Below are 17,817 nucleotides of genomic sequence, written 5' to 3' on the forward strand. Positions count from 1 at the left end.
GTGCCTTTTGAAAGCTTCCTTGACTGAGCGGGGGTCTTCCTGAGTGTCAGGCTGGAGCTGCGTGTGCTCTCTACTGCCACACGTGAAACGTTTGGGATGTGCGGGGCGGAAAGTGAACCTTTATCACGCGTGCACAGTGCGCTTCTGAAGTTGGCGAGGATCTTCCAGCCAGGGATGTCTCTTCATGCTCCCGCCGCATCAGAGCTTATTTTCACTCGTTTGTTCACTACATTCCGTGATATTTCACTGTGAGTTTTCACATTTATTTTAGTGATAAACCATCTTCATGCAACTTTGGGAGATCATGGAAATCAGGTAGAAACCTGTTGAGGAGCATGTATTTCCTCGCCAGCATAACCGCCTCCGTGGAGTTATATCCGAACGACTTTACGCGTGTGGACGTGAAGTTAAATGGTTTAATCTACTCTTGAGCGAAGCACAAGGCGGTAGAGAATGGCTTCGAAGGAGCGGCTGTACGAGCTGTGGATGTTATATTACACCAAGGTGAGACACACGGCGACCCACACGACACCTGTTGGCTCGGACTTCACCTCGAATCAGTAGCTGCCGCTCGGTTTTAAAGTACCGCAGATATAGTTAAGGACACAAATCTGTACACTGCGATAATGTCGCATTATGCAAATAGTTAAGCAGGCAACCATATTTGCCATTCCTCATCCTTTTCCATGTCTCGGTCAAAACAACTGTTTCAGGAAGTGTAGCTAAATGGACACAGTATCGTTGGGGTGCAGCTGTCACTGTGAAAACTCAACATTTCTTCAGTCTCCAAATGTAACGGACAAAATAAAAAACTATTCATATTGCCATGTCGGGTGCGTTTTTGTGTTGGGGTTAGTCATTTTTAGTGCATGTGACCGGCAGTTCCCAAATCTCAAGTGTTATTAGTAGTACCTGAGAGTCAGGTAGGTTGTGTTGGGCTACTTCCTTATTATTTCTCTATTGTCTTCACTAACCGACAGTCCTCATATGTCACGCTGTGGCTTCTGTTTATACGCTGTGGTATTGACAGCAACGACTGTGTTCATGAACTTCGAGCACATCTTTAAACTTAACACATTAACAAATGTATTATTACTAGTGAAAGAACAATACTATAATAATAGTCGTATTTGTTAGCAATATTTGTCCAGCTGTGAGCTTTCAGTGGCTTTGAGGTGTAGGCATGTGTGATTCTATAGACATCGACCATCGTGTCACAGATACACAGAAGCAGACGATTAGTGGTTTAAATCTCCGCCAAAGTGTCTTGTGTCTGGGTAAAAACGAACTTTGTGTTTGTCTTCTTATCTGCACTCGAGGGAGATAGTTAATTATGAGTTGATACGTGGCTCCATTTCAGCACCTTTCCCATCAGTAGAAAAATAACGCGCAAAGAATAAAGAGACTGAATTCTGCAACAAGAACAAGACTGGCCTCTCTCTCCTTGATATCACACCCTCTAGTGGTCCACACGACAAGTGAAAAAGGCTTCACATTTACCAATATAGCAACATTTATTTCTATTAGAAACATATGTATTTTTCAGTATTATGGGTTGAATTTAGCTTTTTGTGTTTTCGTTTAGTTATATCTCATTTGTGTATGTACTTCTGGTCAGCTATCGGGGTCATCCCAGTAGCCTGCAGCCTGTTCTTGATGAATGGCTACCATGGAAACCAAGACAGCAGGTGCAGGATACTAGCCCCATACCACTGAGATGCAAGGAGTATCGGAGGCTAGTGCTAGCACACGTCTGATTAAACAGCAGTGACACAGCATATGTGCAGTGGGAATGATTTTGTGGGCAGCAGATTGTGTGATTACCAATCATTTGAATTATGCATCAGTCTTTCAATCTGCTCTTGCCCCTGGGAAATTCTCCTCTTATAACTGGAAGTTTCATGTTTAGCTTTCTTCAGTCGATGTTGCTCTATGTGTGAGACCTGTCTTGTTTCATCACAAGTGGACACTCTAATAATAATAATTTTTTAAAATCTTGATTTTCCTGTTTTGCCATTTTCACCAGTTAAGACAGTAAAGCTTGTCTCTGTGCTACTGTTCTGTTGACTTAGCTATTAACTGCTTTTATTTCTACATGCTTTGTCCACAAATATTTTGGAAGTATAGGATTTGTTGCTTACCTTTCACATTTTACTTGATGTCATGACTTTGTCTGTTCAAACATGTGTGTTTTGAATATTTACTTGAGTTAGTATTTGAATATTTACTTGAGTTATTATTTGAATATTTACTTGAGTTAGTATTTGAATATTTCTTGAGTTAGTATTTGCTTATTTTGACTGCACATCTGACTGCACAGTGCATTCCACACATTCTTTTTCAAACACGCATTGTTATTTGAAAACTCATCTTCAAAGCACCTTTCACTACACTCTTTGGCTTTGGTATAATTCAGGTCCATATTGGGCTAGGCATCCTTCCTCCACACCCATAACAGGAGTCACTCGTGGAATGAGTCTTTAGTTCACCCAGTGTCATAAAGCACAATTTAACAATTTGACTGGAGAATGGAGCACTTACACCCTTCCTGAGCAGAATCTCTAGCCCCCCTCTCTCTTTAATATATATTTTTATATATATATAATAAAAGATTGCATCAGGGCACTTGCTTGATCAGGTTTTCGACCATGGATTTTTTAAGCTGTAGAGAGAAGAGGAGAGCATGCGGAATGGTTTATACTCTCCTGACACTTTAATTAGCATACATAATGCACCTACAATCAAAGCAGGCTCCTGAGATAATGGCAGACTATTGAAGTAAATGCAATGGCTAGGTGATGGTTACATAGGCCAAGCTGTCTCTCTGTGACAAGCTCTCATTCACCTAAGACTAGAGGCACCTCTGTGTTAGCCCACTTCCTCCTGACTGTGTTGCTTGGAGGACAACAATGATGTGATCAAACCACTTCCTGTCATGGCTGCTATCACTGATATCCTCTGAGTACAACCTGTTTTTGTATGATCATCAGTCCTCTCCGTTCTCACTTCCATTCTCGCAGCATCATTTTACAAGTTTTCCATCAGGTTTTGTGTGTGTGAGTGTGTGTGTGTGAGTGTGTAGTGGTTGGGTTTGGATGTGAGTAAGCTGCAGGGTTCCACTGATTTAGTTTCATTTCAGCTAAGTGATCACACCCAAACAAGTTTCTGTTTTAGTAAATTAAATGAAAGGTTTCATGTGAAAAAGAGAATTTATCAGTTTTGCTAATGTAAAACCATCTTCTGGGTACCTTGGTCAGCTGTGTCCAGCACACCATAGCCACACAGGTTACAGCGTGTGCTGCTCTGGCCAAGTTGATTTTGTACATTGTATATTTTCTGCAGGCAGTACACACAATACACCTGACTGCCTCAGTGGATTCCATTGCACCTGAAATGTTTTCAGTGGGCGGCCTTATTGTGGGCCTTTTGTCATGTACCAGAAGGTCAGGTTCTGAGGATTACTGGCACTCTGAGCAAGATGTTTGCTCACATGTGCCATTCCACGTAAACTATCTCATAAAGTTCTGACTGACTTTTCAGGCGTAATTGTCCTAGATTTCAATCTGAGCTTTCAGCCACACATTGATATCATATTGCTGCATCATGTCATATAATATTCATTGACTAAGAACAGTTTTCGACTTGTCATTATTGGTTCAGTATTGAAATTTTGGAAAATTACAACTAATTTTCAAATTCTTCCTTGTCAATATATGTCTAATTTGTTTATTCCTTCAGTTATTACCTTTATTATTATTGTTATTGTTATGGTGTCATTATTATTATTATTATTATTATTATTATTATTATTATTATTATTATTTTGCTGCTTACTCATTCAACAAGGTATATGTTGGTGAGCAAGGTATATAAGTTGGTGACTGTGTAATTTTGTAAAAGAAAATTCTGGGGGCTTTCCAGTTATAAGCTTAACTACACCTGCACCAGGTGAAGGCAAAAATGGCACTTAGCATTTGAGGAAGCTTGGAATGTAAAATGTAATGAAACTATTTTTGTTCCCCTTTGTTTTAGTGGCAACATATGTTTTCATTAATTACAATTAAGTAAAGTGCACCTTAACAGATTATAGTTTGAACTTGCTTTAAAATGTATAAAGGTAAAATCCATCGAAGCATTTAAATATTGGTATTTACCTAAAAAGGCTGCATTTTTGTAAATTAATACCAAGAGCTCATAGTTAATGACTCTAGTTAATTGTTACTATAGTTATTGACTCTTTAACTGGGCTATGATGGTATGGTAATCTCTTTACTGTCCTGTCTAAATAATAATTTCAAAGGTTAAACTAGATTGCCTTCATAAATACAGAAGAGGAAACACTTCATCTGTACTTCATCTTTATTAGTAGTCTGCTTCTGCAGGAATGTTTTTTTTTGCAAACTATTTTGCTTGTTTTTAAAAAGATCACACATTGCCTGATTTAAATTGTGCAGCTTTGAGGTCAGATAGTTTAGGACTGTGGTAAGAATGACCCTAACCCTAAACCCTAGAACTTTCAAGAAAACAGCGAGGGGCTTATGGTATATCATACCCAGCTGGAAAATATATACAAATATATTTGATTTGATTTGATTTGATTTGTTATTTGTAGTCCCATTTTATGTTTTTTATATTCTTATTACAAAGATTTTAATCACTAACAAAACAACAATTTTGTTGGTTAAGCTATTTTGCTGTTAAGATGTGTTGTTGTGTATAGAAATAGATAAACAGCCTAAATGTTAGTGTCATTAGTCTGTTATTATTTGACACTGTCTTGAACAAGGCTAGTGTCAAGCTGTTCCTGGCACTCCTTGAAGACTTTGGATTGAAGACTGTGTTTCAACAGGCGTGCAGATCTGTTTTCCTTCTTTCTTTTTATTTTTTCTCCTTGAGAACTGGCATTCATATCTAATCTGCAATATACTCTAAAGCTAGGATCATAGACTACGGATTAAACAACCAGTTGTTGTAAATTCAACCCAAAGGAATTTTATTTAGATTCACTCACTCAATAAAGAGTTTCTTTATTTCATTGAGAAATGCGATTTGAGCAGTTTGCCCTGCTGAAAAGCCGAGTGGGGTCCTTTCAGTCTGAGTAACACCCCTCGGCTTGAAATTCGCAGTGGTAAAAAATTCACATCACGTGATGAGGTCAAAGACATTCTTCTAGCTCTTCTAGCATTTAGGATTTGTAAAAGCCTCATGGGGCTTTTAAGGACATTGTTGCGTCTTAATTTTTAATCAGCTTTCATGAGAGATGATCCATCACCCACACATGCAGTGATCCTCTCTGGATACACACATGCACGCAGTGATCTTGTCTGGATACACAGACACTCACACACACACATGCAGTGATTCTGACTGACTTTTTCCGACTCCTCACATAAGTAATGAACCATTACTTTCATGTGCTGTACTGTTTGACTTTGATATCTTGGTGAATATGGATTCTGATTGTGATGTGCTATATTTGAATGCAAAACCTGGCTTTATGTTTATAGAGTATGCACAGGCTAGCTCCCCTCCACCTGACAAGAATACATCTGGATTACATGGCTTTGAGGTGTTTCTGCAGGCTCCTAGTTGTGTAACACATTGTAGCATTCACCTCACATGTCCACACATGTCTGCCAAAGAGTTTATCAATGCCAGATACAACTTTGAAAATCTTTCAGGGTCGAATGTCAAGCACTTACGAACGCCACATGAAGCAAGACCACTCTGGACAATAAGAAGTGGACACCCTGACTACAAGTCATTCTTTAACGTTACACCAACTGGTTTTATTGTCTGCGTTCACCACTGTAGCTGAAGCTGACAGGCCGTTGCTTTTTAGCACTGTAGATCTTTTTTGAAATGGCAGGGAAATCCACCCGTTCTCCAGGGGCACTTTCAGGGCCGTTAAATTTACCTCAGAAAGACCAGTCCAGGCCTGCTGCTGGTGAACAGCTCCAGTACTTTCCAGAGCCTCCCATGAGACTTTTGTGGATATATTTAACCTGCTTTTTTTCTAATTTAGTCTCATTGGTCTCAGTCTTCTTAAGGACTGTTAAGCTGGTGCGTTTATAATGCTGTTCTGCAGATCTCGGTTTTGTCTGTTGTCCGTTTGCTGAGCTTGGGTGCTCAGCTGTCCCTAAAGCCTTAACTCTATTTTCGTGAAATTATCCCCAGTTTTCCCTTAAGCATCCTTAGCCTACATTAATGCCCGTGACCTAATTGAGAGGAAGTCTGTGTTTTCTTCTTATTTAAACCCACATCTTCATTTTTTAGCCCTCATTTATTTGGTTTTATACAGAACAAGCAAGCAGTTCATCTTTTGAAATTTTTTTATATGTGTGGTGGATTTCGTTGCTGTTTGTGCTTCTTGGAAACAGTCATGGTGAAAGAAAGCAGGGTTGTAGTGGTGAGTGGGTGGGAGGGGGGGCTGCAGTGGAGGGCTAATTAACCCTCATCATTGGCTCTAATTGGGATAATCTGCATAATGGTATAGCAGCTCCCTGTCTGCAGCTACTCAACCCATATCCTCCTGGAAATACTTTGCAGCCTTCTGGAGGTTTGATCCAGTTCAGTACTACCTGCATGTTTTGACTGGTACTCTCACTTACAGTCTACAGGCAGAAAGACATGTATACATGTGCACTTATATTACTCGTGATGGCATAAAGCTTAGTGTAACTAAACCGCTTTAATCTCATGTCACAGTATAAATCAAATACTAGTCCTAATTTGACCTAACCCTTAATCTTAACCACAACGAATCTCTCATTAAAAACTGAACCCCAAATTTAAGCAAAGCTCTACTCGTATACATAAATTTAAAGTGACCCTAAACTAAACTCAAGTCCTCTCTGTCTCTCTGTTGTGAATGATAACCTCTAATGTATATGTACTCTTGAGGTTAGGACTCCTTCCCATGTGCCCCGTGTCCATGTTTACTGACACAGAACTGAACCAGGAAACCCAGAGAACCTCTTTGTCCCAGCTCAGCTGCTGCTGGGCACGGAGCCGCCCAGAATCTCAAACACCCACTGCCAGCTGCGGCCTCCCTCAGGCTGAATTGAAATTTGGCTTAGGCAGCAGATCAAAAGTTTCTGAATGTGGGCATGTTTGCGTTTATATGAATTCAAATAGTACAGCTCTTTTAAAACGGAACAGTGATGGGCCCCTTGTGATTTTTGAGGTTTTGATGACTGTGGAGCTTAGGAAAACCGTTATATTCCCCTAGGTATCGATATGAGGACATGAGCTGCGTATATAATTAAGTATATGATCATATTACCACTGGAAGGCACCGGTATTCTGGATTTCATTTTGGAATTCTCAGTATGGCTTATTTTATTTCCAATTAGCATTATTGAAACTGATAATGCCGCACAGTGGCTGTTGCTGTTACTTTATACGAATTGTGCTTCTATGTGTTGTATGACTAACCCCGCCTGCTAAAAATAAATGTAAAGTACAGTAGCAATTAAATGTTAACTATTTGTTGATCAGACCATAAGTTAAGCAAGTGTTTCTTACAAGTCTCTCCAACAAGTAATGATAACAGTGTGAATGATAACAAGCATTTTGTAGTGATTGTGCTATAGGAAATCTCTCAGTGTATGATCTGTACATCTGTGTATGATCTGTGCATGGATAGGATTGTTTCAAGTAGTCACGCTCATAGCTTCATAGCAGCATTATTAAAATGGCTGACCTTATAAGAGGCTGGCAGAGGACACCCTGTGGGACTACAATGTTGGCTTTTACCCCGCTCTGGTATTTTGTCACTTAGGGAAATTGATCCACCAATGGCCATTACTAACGGACACCCATACAGCTGTCGTCCCAGTCAGGCTTTAATGTTCTTCCGCTTATGCCTGCAATTCTGGAAGAGTGAGTATGTCTGAGGGTAGGTGCTATCATGCCTGCCCATTTACACCAGATTCCCACTGCTCTGCTGTTTGTCTGTGGGCTGTGCTGCTGTGTGTGCTGATTCTTCAAGTTTTTTCTCTGGTTGGGAGAGGATTGCCACAAGCCCCTAGACGTCCACCAATAAGACAGCGACCGTAGCAGGAAAGGAAGTAGTGATGATGAGAGGAAATGTGCTTGGCTTAAAGTGACTCTGCATTTCCTTGTTGTTTGACAGAAGCAGAACGAGAGAGAGAGAGAGAGAGAGAGAGAACAAAACAAAACAGATAGAGTTTAATAGAACGCCAAATAGAAGAGTAAGATAGGCTGTTTTTTATAGGAAGTAAGAGAGCGTGTGCATAATGGAAGAGACTGTAAATGGTTGAGAGCATCACACGTGGACGTGTACTGGCAGACCCAGCGAGTCAACTGTGGCTCAGAAGAGACCGGGGTTCTCCCCCCGCGACCTCCCCTGCCATGAGACATGGACTGGTCCCCAACCGAACGGCAACTGGTAACGTTCACTACACTGTTTCTGCCAGGGGTGTGAAATGGCTACAGCCGAGTTTTGTAGCAGAAGTGTGTGGCGGTTGTGCCAGTGCTGGTGGGAGTGTTTTGCTACTCGTGTTGTTTTGCCAGTGAAACGCGTATCTCAAGCGTTCGACTCGTGTGTGGCGATGCATCAACTTCCTCTGCAGACGTGCCGGCCAGTCGGGCTCTGTCGTGGTCGGAGCGGAGCGTCCAGCCTACGTGCTGGTCTTTTGAATCCGTGCCTTTTGCCTCATCGTCTGCAGTGAGTCTGGGAGCAGCTGTGTAGGCTGCTGACATCTCACCAAATCTACTGATGAATAATCCCCCTCGGCGCTTTGAAGTTTGACAATAGCCAGTTGAAACGGCAAGGCAATGATGTTAGTACCTTGCTGGCTTATATGGACACCACGTTATTGTGCAGTGTCACAGTGAATTATGAGTCCGATTTGATATACAACAATGTTTCCTAGTCTGGTGCTCAGAAAGCCCCAGACATTTCTGCAATATCCCATTACCCATCTCCAGCTAGAACAGGTAGAGCAAGGTGCTAACAACACCAAGGTCAAGGGGTCAGTTCCCAGGGAATGAACATGCTGTCTGTCTATTGATAAATGTATGTAAGGCTTTGGATAAGAGAGAGAACATGTATAAATATAACCAAACAATTGAAAATGGTAACACGGATCCCTAGAAATGAATTTTTAGTTCATACATTCAGATTCATAACATAACTAGGGCATTGAGCAACCTGAAATGCCCTCGGATAACCTAGGATTATGACATGCCATGAAAAAGGTGAGTGCAGGTATGTAAGTGGTTTATCCATGAGCTAAGCAGTCAGTTACAGTTGTGTCATGCACAGTTTGAACTGAAACATCAAGTCTGATTACTTGCTGGTGTCTAGCCTTTAGCCCCAGATGTGTGATGTCACATCTGACATGGGAGTGGTAACTGCTGACAAAAATTGTACTCCTAATTACCTAGTGCTTAAGCCCAGATAAGTGGTACAATGAGAAATAGTGGACAAAGGATAGTGAACAGAGCAATGAGTTAGTGAACACAGCATTGGGTCTTTTGAAACAGGAATTTACGAGTTCCTTGCATTAATGACATGGTGAGGATACTACTGAACTTCTTCACTACCTCACATCTTCTTCCCATCCATCAATCACACTTCACTTCCTTTTTTTTTAAAGGTTTTTGCACAAGATACATTGGAGTTATGTAACCCAGTGATGTTGAAACGGGGCTCAGTGGCCAAGAACGTTATTGTGTATCGTTTATTGTGAATGTTATTGTGTACCAAGACTTGGTCCAGGCTTGCACTTTACCACCACATGCACAGAAAGAACCTGTTGATCACATCGCACTCTTGCTTGCAATATCCTCTGTGACATCACACAGGAGCACCCACTGCAACTTCCTGTTGTGCTGATTGTGGAGATAGACTTGTGTAAAAGGCATCGCGCACCATGGCCTCATAACCCATAACTCAGCCGAGCAGCGTGCTTCTCCCGAGACCCGGTTCAGGACTGTTCCCTCCCAGTGTACGCACGTTTACGCGTTCCTGCTGAGCTTGTGTCTGCTTCTAACCATCAGTACATCCTGTTTGAAATTTGACCTCCCCTCTGCCTTACTAACACTGACTGTCTGTCTGTCTGTCTCACGCTCCCTCTCTCTCCCTCTCTCTTTCCCTCTCCCTTATGCCATTCTGCAGAAAGATGTGGTTTACCTGCAGCAGTGGCTGGAGACGTTCGTGGCCAGCTTTGAAAAGATCATCGATGTGCAATCCCTGGAGCCACGTCGGTGAGTCACTGCCACTCTGGCCGCTCCAGATGCCGCCGTCTCTGTGCAGACAGCCCTGGAGAGAACGTGCACCACCCTCGGAGAAGGAACTCGTCAGAGCCGCTGTTGTCCACACCACAATGGGGATATGCAGCCAGATCTGAGTGCAGTGTTTGAACTTACTCACTAGCCTCAAGTGTTCAGTGTTTCAGCCAACGTTTACCTTTTGTGTGTATTTAAAATTTTGATTTTGAGGTTTTGAGACAATCAAGAAGTTGACATCAAGGGTTTTATGTTAATACAGCCTTAAGTGTATTAAGTATAAGTGTGTGAGGTAGTATGAAATGAGGGCTGTCTGCTGTGAGTAAGGATTGCATTTTATATACATGTTCTTACAATGAAGGGAAATGTAGTTTGAAAGCATAGTTTCATGTTCGAACCCCTGAGCAATAGTTTACTCTTGAGGTTTATGTGCCTCATGCATTGACAAACAACCAGTATCTCTTCTGTTCACTCCGAAAACAGCCAGGGCATGTATCTACAGGCCCTGAAAAAGTTTCAGAATGTTCTTTTATACCCTACAGCCTAGCCGTAAAAGTAATTACATACCCCAAAACCAGGCGACTGCTTTCACCAAGCAATTGCAATTGCTTGCAGTTGGTTTAACTGAAATGCAATTTCATAACCAGTCCTTCGGCTTAGCACACCGCTTCTACACTCCCAGCCCCAGTATTTTGTTAATAGTGTTCTCTAAATGCCGTAACATGTCCGTAACGACACCAATCCCGTCGTATGGCGACCTGACCCACCGAAGCCCTTCTGAGTTCACGGTAGCATGAAGCGGGTGTGTCTCCCTGCTCCTCTCTAGGCTGGAGGAGTGGAGCGGGGAGGTGCCGTGCCTCCCGCGGGACGTGCTCGTCTCCCTGGGCACGAAGCTCTGGCACAGCGTGCTCCACCTGTCGGGCCAGGACCAGAGCAGCACCGCCCCCCACCCGCTCCTCCTCATCAAGTTCTTCATCATCATCTGCAGGTAAGGAGGCCGCACGCCTCATAGACTCATAGTCAGACCAAAGACTAAAGCTTCAAGCCTGTGAATGACCTTGCAGGAATATGGAGAACATTGACCCTGACAAGACCCCTGGCTTCATGCTCGAGACCATCAAGCTGTTAAACTATTGCGTGAATCAGGTAAGGAAGTGTTTCTACATCAGTCCTTCCCAGATAGGCAAAAAAAACCCCATTTAAAAAAATGTTTTTTCATTTTAGTTTGTCTGTTGTTTTGTAAGGTGATTCCTTAAATGAACGTAGAGGCTAGAGCTGAGTTGGTATCAGTTCTAATGCAGTGCACCAGTGGGCTGGTGAACAGGTGGAATGAGAGGTGTGAGTTTAGCCTGCAGGAATGTGTCTGCACTGTTTCACTATGAAGGCCAGGAGAGGCACAGATGATGGCTGAGCCCGTGTAGATGTAGATGGTGAAAGGTGTGGAATGTGGGTGTGTGTGTGTCCGGGTGTGTTACAGCTGAAGAAGAAGCCAGAAGACCAAAACACTCTGCAGTCCGTGGTGCTGCACGGCCTTCTGCTGTGTGAAAACCTCTTTGACCCTTATCAGACATGGAGGAGGCGACAGGCGGGGTGAGTGAGTGAGCGTGCGAGCGTACGAGTGTGTGTGTGTGTGTGTGAGGGAGAGTTTGGTGGGTGGGTGTGGGAGGTGGTGGGGTGTCGATCTACAACAGGAATGTGTGGGAGGTGAGTCGGCCCATGAGTGTGGCGTGTTCTGGTTCCGCCCCTGCTGATAACGCGTGCATGCGCGTGCTACATGTGTGCAAGTGTGTGGTTGTGCGTGCATGTTGCCTCCAGCACACTGTGAACACTGCAGTGATGAGCAGTCTGAAACGGCACCATGAGCCTAACCATTCAAGCATGTAACTAATGTGATTTGACATTATTCCTGAATCTGTGTGTGTGTGTGTGTGTGTGTGTGTGTGTGTGTGTGTGTGTGTGTGTGTGTGTGTCTCAGCGAGGAGGTCAGCATGCTGGAAAGGAGCAAATACAAGTTCTGCCCTCTCACTCTGCCAGAGGAGCTGCCTGCTTTCTTTCACGGTACGCCACACACACACACACACACACACACACAAACAGTATGTTATGACATCGCATTGTTACTCAGCGCCATGATCTAGGGGAGTCGGGTCTGTCATGGTGGGCCACTGTCTCCTCTGTGATTAGCGGGGGGCACAGCCAGCTGCTAGTTTAAACACCTGCCTGCGTTCTCAAAGATGTTGCAGTGAACCAGTCTGAGGGTGCTTGCTCAGTTTGGCCATGCAGTTTGCACACTCCCCAAAGCTTTGCAGCAATACCCAAACCTCACGCTAGTGAAAAGGATGTTGTGTGTTCGAGATGAATTGCTGACACACTAAAATTACTGGCACGTTACACTTGCTTCTGTGACGCGTCTCTAGGTTTGACTTTACTGTGAGACTTAATTTAATCTGCCTTTTCTTTGCCCTCTGATGGAGAATGGTAGTAGTTCAGCCATCAGTCTGTCATTAAGGGCATATAGTGTCTACGGACACTCAGCCTTCCAGTCTGCACACTGCTTGAGAGTGTGCGCTCGTGGAAAAAGGGTTTGTGACCAGTTTCGCCAGCTCCATCTGTGTCGACAAAGGAAGTATGATGAAATACAAAATAAAAAGGCTGCCCCAAGTTAAAGAGGACTTTATGTGACTTCAGTAATGATCCTGGTGTATTAAGATGGAATGGGTTAGTCATCCATCTGTGTGATGGCTGGGTTGTGCTGCAGTATGCCTTCGCGCATTAGGACACCTAGATGAACCCTTGGCTTCCTGCTCTTCTGACACCTGCTACTGTATGTGGGCCTGGCCCTGCCTCCAGAATGCCTGCAGGATAGCGAGCTGATCCCCGAGCCCCTTCTCCTCCGCCTGGTGCATCTACAGGGCGCCGTCATCAGCGGCTGCAAGGTAACCTGTCCTGTCCTTTCCCATGGTGCACTTGTGTTACGCCACGTAACTCCTCTCCACAACACCCTCCTTTACCACAGGAATTAATCCCCCTTCCCACACGGGCATGTCTGGGACAAGTGCTTGTTTTCCACACGTGTGTATTTAGATGTTGCGTTATGTCCTCTCCACGTGTGTGTGCGTGTGTGTGTGTGCGTGTGTGTGTGTGTGTGTGTGTGTGTGTGTGTGTGTGTGTGTGTGTGTCCGCGCACGCGCGCAACAGAAGAACGGCCTGCTCTCCATCACACCCCACGCCGTGGACGACCTCATGTCCGTGCTACGCACCTGGTGCCTCCACCCTGCACCCACCGCCAAGGAGCCCAAGGAGGCCCGGCTGGTGCGGCTGACCCTGCGCTGCCTGACGGCCATCGTCCACCTTCTGCACGGCAGCAGCCCCGCCGAGAGGCAGCTGGGCATCAGGAGCGTTCTCAAAAGCTACTTCGAGCTGCTGAACTGGAACCGGCCCCCCGCCGCAGAGCGGGACGACAGCCCGGGCTGGGAGGACAGCATCATCGTGTTACAAACGCACATGCTCAGTAAGGGTCTACGTCCCGTCCTGGGCCACGCGCTCAACTACGGAGCATTTAGGCTGCTGCTGATTACTGCGCCCTGTTTCGTCTGTGTGTATTTATCTACTCTTTGTCCTGAGAAGTGGTTTGAGATGTGAAAAATTCAGACAATGCAAAATGAAACGTTGACTTGCACCCGCCTGGTAAGTCATACCTCCCTCTCCTGGGGCAAATCAGCCACATATTTTGCCACTGGTGGCTCCTGTCTTGGAAGACATAGTTATGCATGTGTGTTTTTTGACCGATAATAGACTTTTCTGTTCAGCGTACTTCAATAGCCTGGGTCAGGTTGGCCTTTTACTCCTGAGTGAGGTGTAAGTGGTTTTCATATCTAATCTAATGAAACCAGTTACAGGCATCATTTTTTTTCCTGTGTAATCTTTTTTTTTTAAGCTAATGGCAAACCTGCCCTTTACGCTCACATGCCATGTTAGTCACTTCAGAACTACCCAGACCTATAAACCAGTAGAGACATTAACTACTGACTCAGGACCTGCAGCAGTAGCTTGCGGTAATAGACGGCAGTTCCTTGAAGTGCCGTTCAGCGAATGGAGAAGTCTGCTTGAGCAGATGGCATTCTGTCTGCCTTTGCATTACTTCCCCACTGGCGTTTGCTCACTGTTTTCTCCTTTTATTACGGTAAAGGGCACAACTTTCATGCAAGCCAAGCAAGAAATGTGGCTTTACGCGGCTCACGCACTGATGACCTGTCGTAAAGAGACACCCCCCACCGAGGTTTAGGTTTGCACGCTAAGGTTTGGAATGGCACAAGTGAGCGTGTGCGTTTCCCTCCACCCCCACAGACGCCATCCCGGAGATCCTGCAGTGCCAGGACCGGCCCGTTCTGCAGGCCGTCTTCCTCAACAACAACTGCTTCGAGCACATCCTGCGCCTTATCCAGAACAGCAAGGTGAGCCGGGGCCTGACCCGCACGCTGCGGTAGCCACAGCTCATGTTCCGGGACCACCACAGAGCGGCCCGGAACGTGGGCCCTTGCAGTGCGGGAACACTGATCCACAGACGTTTAGTGCTTCTTTTTCATTTGAACTGTGCATGGGCGCTGATCAAACATGTGGGGTGTGTGTGTGTGTGTGCGAGATACTGAAAGTGTTTAATAGTCAGGACTAATACACATTCTTACTGTCCAGCTTGTTTCTGACTGATTGTGCTCCTCTTGTGTGTGTGGGTATTTGTGTGTGTGTGTGTGTGTGTGTGTGTGTATGTGTGTGCGCGCGCGCGCACTGAAGCTCTATCAGAGCAACAGGGCTAGATCAGAATGCGAGACTCAGTGTGACCTCCCCATGCTCACAGAGGCTGAAGTGGAGCAGGTACTTTCCCCTGTAGGCCCAGCCACAGGAAACTCCCCCTCTTTACACACACACACACACACACACACACACACACACACACACACATTTGATCCACATTATTCATCATCAGAGAACATGTGTACATGCAGGCCTGCAATGCACACGGACTTGCAATTAAAACCCCCAAAAACCCGAATCCAACTCATCTCGTACCTTTGTTCACGTCCTGAGGGGGAGTCTGCTGTTGACTGGTGTTGGGCTCAACCGTGTTTGTGTGTTTTCGTGTCCACATGTTTATGCTCGGTGTGAATGTCTTCCGTGCACCGTGGATATGCATGTATGATTGTGTCGTCTGGCATGTGCTCCTGGGTGCTGTGAGCGGCTCCTGGGGCTGCTGCATGGGCCGGGTCGCCGGCGCTGGTTTGGGCCGGTCCTCAGTGAGGCCGCCGGGTACGGGGGTTTTGGTGCCGTCTGATCTGTGTCATGGTTGTGGGTTTCCTTCCTCATCTGAGGCTCGGTTAGAGTGCTTGGTCCTGGTGTGGGTTGTGCATGTTTGCTGGGCTCTGTGATTAAAATAAGGTGTGCTTGTTCTATCCTGAAATCTTACTCTAATTTTGATCTCAGGTTTTCAGAAACCAGAAGTTTGCGGACTAATACATCTAATTTTGATGTATAAGTGACTCTAGCCGTAAGTGTCAGTGAGTCATGGATTGTGTGTGCATGTGTTTGTGGCTATAGGTCTGGGAAAAAGGTTCTGACTGCATCACAGTACATGCCATTGGAGTCCTCACGGCCATTATGAGTAACTCACCATCTGCTAAGGTATCTCTCTCTCTCTCTCTCTCTCTCTCTCTCTCTCTCTCTCTCTCTCTCTCTCTCTCTATCTATCTCTCTCACCCTCAGACACACACACCACAAGTTTAGTATTTATAACAACTTTACTACTTCCTCCCACCCCGTGCTTTTCTGTATCCAAACATACCTTTGAAGTTCTGTACAACTGAATGTATATTGTGACCCAATTCATCACTGCTAATGTGCTGCTGTTTGAGACGCCTTGAAAGTTCAGTAAGTGTGTAACAGAGTGGAAGTGCCTTATCTTATCTGCACCTCTGGAAGTAATGGCACAAAACCACGTGGTCTGAACGCAGGACCTGTTGATTCCAAATGAAGTGTTTTCTTAAAGTTTATAGGATTTAATGTTTGCTTTCATAGATCTTACACTCTGGAACTATCACTCATGTTTGCTTTCGTAAAAGCCCTGCGGTAGTCGGAGCAGGCCACCCTCTATTCAGAGCAGTCGTGTTAACTGTGAGCGGGTGATGAATCAGTGTGTGATCGTGCTCCACTCTTGGGGTGTGTCTTGTACAGGAGGTGTTTAAGGAGCGCATAGGCTACTCCCAGCTCTTTGACGTGCTGAAGAGTCAAGGTCAGCCCACCAAGAGGCTCCTCCAGGAACTGATGAACATGGTGAGAGACGAGCTTGAAGTCACAGCCGGACACAAGTTCTTACCGTGATCTTCATGGTGATGTGACCTTAGCTTATCTCTTCTTTCACACTGTATCAGTTTATCGTTGTTTTCTCCCTCCCTGCAGGCGGTGGAGGGCGAGCACTCTCAGGCTCTCCAGCTGGGCATCAGTAACGACCAGCCCCTGCTCCTCCTTCTGCAGTGGCTCCCCGAGCTGGGCTCCCGCCCGCTGCAGCTGCTGGTCTCCGAGTGGCTGGCCACCGTGTGCCGGGGCACGCTGGCCTGCCGCACCGTGGCGGTGGAGGCGGGCCTCGTGGGCCGCCTGCTGGACGTTCTGGCCGAGCCTCCGGAGCGGCTGGAGCGTCAGTGCTCCGACGCCCTCCTGGGCCTGCTACAGGACCTGGGCTCTCTGTCCCTGCGGCCCCGCGAGCTCCGTGGCTTCCTGCGGCTGCTCCGGACCGAGCCCGGAGGGCCTCCGCATCCCTACTGCGGCCGGGCCATACGGGCCCTCTCCGCCATGGCGGCCAGGGGCCACGGCGGGAGCAGCGCGCTGCAGTACTTCGACCTCACGCCGCCCATGGCCGGCATCATGGTGCCCGCCATCCAGCGCTGGCCCGGCAGCGCCTTCGCCTTCCACGCCTGGCTGTGCCTCAGCGCCTCGGAGTTCCCCCCTCCCCAACAGCACCAGCACCACTCCGAGACCCACGGAACCGCCCCCGCCGGCCAGGACAGCACGCTGTGCCTGGTCAAGGGCCCGCGCCGCAAACAGCTGTACAGGCAAGCAGGCACCGACCGCGCTAACACCCACCGCGCTAACACCCACCGCGCTAACACCCACCGCGCTAACTCCCACCGCGCTAACTCCCACCGCGCTAACTCCCACCGGCGTGCCGCACCAGCAGGCCTGCGATGTAGCCGCACCGGGACGGGCGGGTGACTTATTTCTGGAATGTGACGTGTTTGCAGCTTCTTCACAGCGAGCGGCACCGGCTTCGAGGCCTTCTTCACCACGCAGGGCGTGTTGGTGGTGGCCGTGTGCACCAAGAAGGAGTACATGGCTATCTCCCTGCCTGAGAATCCACTCAGTGACCGCGCCTGGGTCAGAGCACTCACACACACACACACACACACACACACACACACACACACCCGCATAGAACGAGGCAGTCGCAGAGTTCTGAACCCAGAGTGCGGGCTGCTTACTCCTCCCTTTTCCCTCATCCCTCTCTTTCTAGCA

At 46.2% G+C, this 17,817-nt stretch overlaps 1 protein-coding gene across 5 annotated transcripts in view; it reads left to right on the top strand.

Annotated features, from left to right (window-relative positions):
- nbeal2 (neurobeachin-like 2) overlaps positions 1-17,817 on the top strand; it is a 45,863-nt gene continuing 28,046 nt past the window's right edge. For 2 of the 5 annotated variants that reach the window (XR_013120606.1, XM_076970778.1), the window contains exons 1-15: positions 14-504; positions 10,148-10,236; positions 11,084-11,245; positions 11,322-11,403; positions 11,735-11,847; positions 12,233-12,315; positions 13,108-13,193; positions 13,456-13,768; positions 14,605-14,711; positions 15,049-15,129; positions 15,850-15,933; positions 16,483-16,581; positions 16,708-17,357; positions 17,547-17,679; positions 17,816-17,817. The exon at positions 17,816-17,817 is cut by the window's right edge and continues 118 nt beyond it. Coding sequence is in view for 3 of the 5 variants with exons in the window: in XM_076970778.1 (XP_076826893.1) it covers positions 454-504; positions 10,148-10,236; positions 11,084-11,245; positions 11,322-11,403; positions 11,735-11,847; positions 12,233-12,315; positions 13,108-13,193; positions 13,456-13,768; positions 14,605-14,711; positions 15,049-15,129; positions 15,850-15,933; positions 16,483-16,581; positions 16,708-17,357; positions 17,547-17,679; positions 17,816-17,817 (2,135 nt within the window). In the remaining 2 variants the exon portion in view is untranslated. Of the gene's footprint in view, positions 505-8,153; positions 8,414-10,147; positions 10,237-11,083; positions 11,246-11,321; positions 11,404-11,734; positions 11,848-12,232; positions 12,316-13,107; positions 13,194-13,455; positions 13,769-14,604; positions 14,712-15,048; positions 15,130-15,849; positions 15,934-16,482; positions 16,582-16,707; positions 17,358-17,546; positions 17,680-17,815 lie in introns of those variants that run through there. The other 3 variants (XR_013120607.1, XM_076970779.1, XM_076970780.1) reach the window with 3 other exon arrangements.

This window comes from Brachyhypopomus gauderio, chromosome 13, assembly GCF_052324685.1.
Source record: "Brachyhypopomus gauderio isolate BG-103 chromosome 13, BGAUD_0.2, whole genome shotgun sequence".
Lineage (NCBI taxonomy): Eukaryota > Metazoa > Chordata > Actinopteri > Gymnotiformes > Hypopomidae > Brachyhypopomus > Brachyhypopomus gauderio.